We start from the raw sequence: 4,502 nt of genomic DNA, 5'->3' as shown, positions 1-4,502 counted from the left end.
TATACCCTTTGGGTGGTTGAGGATGCATGGAGGGGATTGGAACCATGGCAGTGAGATGATATACGATGGAATGAATGTAAAACTAAAGTTCTCCCATGTATACTATCATATAATTCACAATAAAACATTAAAAAAATGATTGTAGATCCATGAATATTGAAGTCTGTGACAACTTCACAATCTTCTCTCCATTTATCATGATGTTATTTATTGGCCCAGTTGTGAGGATTTTTTTTTTTTTTTTATATTGCGGTACAAACCATATAGTAGGCTGTAGTCTTTGATATTCATCAGTATTTCAAGTCCTCTTTGCTTCCAGCAAGCAAAGTCATGTCATTTATATCGCAGGTTGTTAATGGCTCTTTCTCCAATCTTGATGCCATGTTCTTCTTTATATAATCTAGTTTCTCAGATTATTTGCTCAGTATACAGACTGAATAAGCATGGTGAAAGGATAAAACACTGACACACACTTCTCCTGAATTTTAAACCATTCATTATCCCCTTGTTCTGTTCAAATGACTGCCAGTTGGTCTATGTGCATGTTCCTCATGAGCACAATTAAGTGTTCCGGAGTACCTATTCTTTACAACGTTGTCCATAGTTTGTTATTATCCACACAGCTGAAATCCTTTGCACAGTCAATAATAAAGCATGAGTAAATATCTTTTGGGTATTCTTTGCTTTAAACCAAGATTAGCAATTATATCCCTCATTCCATGTCCTGTTGTATACTCAGCTAGAATTTCTGTCGGTTCCCCGTCGATGTACTGCTATAATTGTTTTCTAATTATCTTCAGCAAAATTTTACTTACATGTCTTATTAATGTTATTGCTCAATGATTTCAACACTCCACTGGGTAACCTTTATTTGGGATGGGCACAAATATGAATCTCTTCCAACTGATTGGCCAGGTAGCAGTCATCCAGATTTCTTGACATAGATGAGTGAGTGCCTCCAGCACTGCATCAGTTTGCTGAAACATTTCAATTTATAGCCCATCAATTTCTGAAACCTTGCTTTTCACCAGTACCTTCAGTACTGCTTGGCTTTCTTCCTTCAATACTATCAGTTCTTGATTATATGCTGCCTCCTGAAATGGTTGAACATCAACCAATTCTTTGGATATAGTGCCTCTGTGTATTCCATCTTTTTATATATATATATTTCCCATGTCATTCAATATTTTACTCATGATGCTGTTGCTGTTTAATGTAATCGAGTCAATTCCAGCTCACAGCAATTCTGTATAGGGTTTCCAAGACCGTAAATCTCTGTGGGAGCAGAAAGATTCATCTTTCTCCCTCAGAGATGATGTTGCTCATTCCATATCCTCTTCTTAGTCCTGTTTGAATTTCTTGTGGATTCCCTGTTGATGTACTGCTGCAAACATTTTTTAATAATCTTCCGCAAAACTTTACTTGAATATTAAAGATATGAGAGGGTTTTAAAGAGTTCATGGAAAAATTCCATTATTTCTTTAATTCCATTTATCCACAAACATTTTTAAGTCCCCTTGTATATTATAATTAATACCCAACATGTTGCTCTCAAGAAATAATTTGGAACTGGGAATTACTAACATCACCTAAACAGAGATCAAGGCAAAGAATTCACTAATGTTTGCCCTGCCTATTCCTGAGGTAAAACTTTGTCCCATAATATCTCATGGTCTATATTCAATAACTGGCTTTCTTCCACTTTTGCAAGTTCTAAATGACTTTGCAGTATTTAGCAGTTCTTCAGGTTTTTTTCTCCATAGCTTGATTTACTAGAAAACTACTTATTATGAATAAAACTTGAAAGATTTGCAACCAACCCTAAAGGCATTGATGTCCAGACTTCGGTCCATGTATTTTTTCTTCTCATATTTATCACGGATAAATCCCTCGACAGCTCTGCAAAAAGCTGATTAAGGATGAATCAAACCAACAGTATGAATAAAAAAGATCACTCTGCACCCCTTGAAGTTTTGTTCTCCCTCTCTCATGCCTACTTTCATCCTATGGTTCATGTCTCTTCACATGCAGATTCCCTGACCAAAACGCTGGAATGCCTCCTCCATGCTTCCTGAAGGGAATCATTATTTCCCATGACATTCCATGAGTGTGAGGAGAACACCAGAGGGATTATCCTTCATATAGACATTAGAGGTGTCTGTGGCTGACCTATTATTGTTTAATGCTGCTGAGTTGGTTCCAACATAGCAACCCTGTATAGGGTTTCTGAAGAGTGGCTGGTGGGTTTGAACCACTGACCTTGTGGTTCAAACTGGCCTTGCAGTTCAGTGTTCCTCCTATAGTATCACACCAGGACTCTAAAATACAACTAATACAGTAAACTATGTATTAAGTTAAAGGGTCTCAAACAAGGCACTACCAAAAAACAAACCAAACCCATGCTACTGAATCAATTCTGACTCATTGTAACCCTTACAGGGCAAAGGAGAACTTCTTAGGGTTTCCAAGACTGCAAATCTTTATGGGAGCAAACAGCCTCATCTTTCTCCCATGGAGTGACTGGTGGGTTTGAAGTGCCAACCTTTTGGTTAGCAGCCCCACCACCAGGGTCCTTAAAGGCACCCAAGTGTCCCCTGTTGCCAGATTCTGGCCTGTAGGTCTTCTGTTGGGCTCCTAGATCTTCATTTTAACAGATTCTATCTGTCTCCTTCCAAAAGAAAACTGTCACAAGATAATCTACAGATCACATTTGAGAAACTCTGCCTTTGTGGGGTTGACTTCATTTGCTGGGTGTCATCTCCTGCTGAGGGGTAGGGGAAGAAAGTTGTTGATAAACTAGTTAAACAACTGTTCATTCTTTTACATAGGACATAAAAAGGCAATAAAAAGGCATGGCAGTTTTGCTGATTGCCAAGGGCTCACAGAACACAGCAAGCTATTCTTTCAGTAAATAATAGTTTCAGAGATCCAAAAACTATCGGAGATAAGCACTTTATATATATAAGAAGTCACAGCGAAAGCACCACAGTCTTAGTTACTACATTAGACATTCCTAAGTGAGTGTCACATCATGAAACTTGTGCCATTAGGAAGTATACATGTGTTTTTTTGTGTGGCTAGGTATACAGGGTTGCTAAAAGTTGGAACCAACTCTACGTCATTTAACAACAACAACAAGGTTACATACAGGTGAGGAGAAATGCAAGGATTCTGACTAATCCACATACAGATAGATGCCCATGTCAGAACACAGGTCTCTAGTCTTGTACAACTTTCCCTAAACACCAAAATACCACTTAGCTCTGCAGATTGTTCCAGAAAAGATACGGGTCTATCTGAGGTCGACGAAAGGTCTCAGGAAGGTAGGCTTCATAAAGTCGGTTTGCTTTTCCATTCCCCATCTCTTGCATGCACTGTAGTCAGGAGGGAATATAGAAAGAATTGAATGTCAGATCAAGAGATGAAAAAACACTCACCATTTTACAGGTAAATAACCTATCCTGAGAGTGGCAGAATCAAGATTTAAACCTGTGCGTTTTGGTCTCCAATCTATGATTTTCTCTACTGTCCCCAGTCATCTGCCTTCATGGTTGTTTTGTCTTTCATTCCCCTCCAGGGGTCCGCTGTATTGAAAGATTTCTCTATCAAGATCATTTAATTCAATAATAGCTCTGATCTCATTTGGGAATTCAAGTAACATAGCTACCAATTAAACTAATTGTCAGGAAATTATCATTATAACAATTCTGGGTTTATACTAATTAATAGTTAACTAATAACAAGTTCACCTTCATTGTCAATAAATGTATGCTTCTTATTTTAAAGAAAACAAAACACCTTTGCGATTGAGCCAATTCTGGTTTGTGACGACCCCAATGTGTTACAAAGCAGAATTGCTCCACAGTATTTTCTTGGCTAAATATTTACGGAAGCAGTTTGCCTGAGCTTTCTTCTGCAGAGCTGTTGACTGGGTTCAAACCTTGAACCTTTAGGTTAGCATGCAGTAGAGTTCTTAACATTTGTGAGGGAAAAATCCCAACATATTTTGAAATCTTAAAATTCTTAAATAACCCCATGGCATGTGATTTCCTTTATAATGAAGAGTAAAGTATAAATGAAAAATATAACTCACCTTTATTAGATCTTTATTGAATCTATAAATATAATCTAAAGTAATTTCTAAGCCATTTTGTGGCTAAGAATAACGTCTTCTTTTTATCACCATCATTAATAGCTGGCTTTCTTTGGGAGCCCTCTTTCCTCCCCTCAAAAGAATGTTGTACTTTTAAAATAACTTTTAGAAGTTTCAATGCAGGAACAGAGAACAATGAAGCTATAAAATCCAGATCTTCTTCTTCTTGTTGTTGTCAGGTGCCATTGAGTCGGAACCGATTCATAGCGATCCCATGCACAGCAGAACGAAACAATGTCCGATCCTGGGCCAACCTCACTACCGCTGCCACACTTGAGTCCATCAATGATGCCACTTGGCCGATCCATCTCGTTGGGGGTCTTCCTCTTTTTCTCTGACCCTCCACCTT

At 38.0% G+C, this 4,502-nt stretch overlaps 1 protein-coding gene across 2 annotated transcripts in view; it reads right to left on the bottom strand.

The window, feature by feature from the left end:
• SMAP2 (small ArfGAP2) overlaps positions 1-4,502 on the bottom strand; it is an 89,526-nt gene that overhangs the window by 15,833 nt on the left and 69,191 nt on the right. For both annotated transcript variants that reach the window (XM_006867589.1, XM_006867590.1), the window contains exons 3-4: positions 3,289-3,374; positions 1,821-1,899 (exon numbers count right to left, since the gene is read on the bottom strand). In XM_006867589.1, the coding sequence (XP_006867651.1) occupies positions 1,821-1,899; positions 3,289-3,374 (165 nt within the window). The remainder of the gene's footprint in view (positions 1-1,820; positions 1,900-3,288; positions 3,375-4,502) is intronic.

This window comes from Chrysochloris asiatica, unplaced genomic scaffold, assembly GCF_000296735.1.
Source record: "Chrysochloris asiatica unplaced genomic scaffold, ChrAsi1.0 scaffold00106, whole genome shotgun sequence".
Lineage (NCBI taxonomy): Eukaryota > Metazoa > Chordata > Mammalia > Afrosoricida > Chrysochloridae > Chrysochloris > Chrysochloris asiatica.
This window is presented reverse-complemented; position numbering and strand designations above follow the sequence as displayed.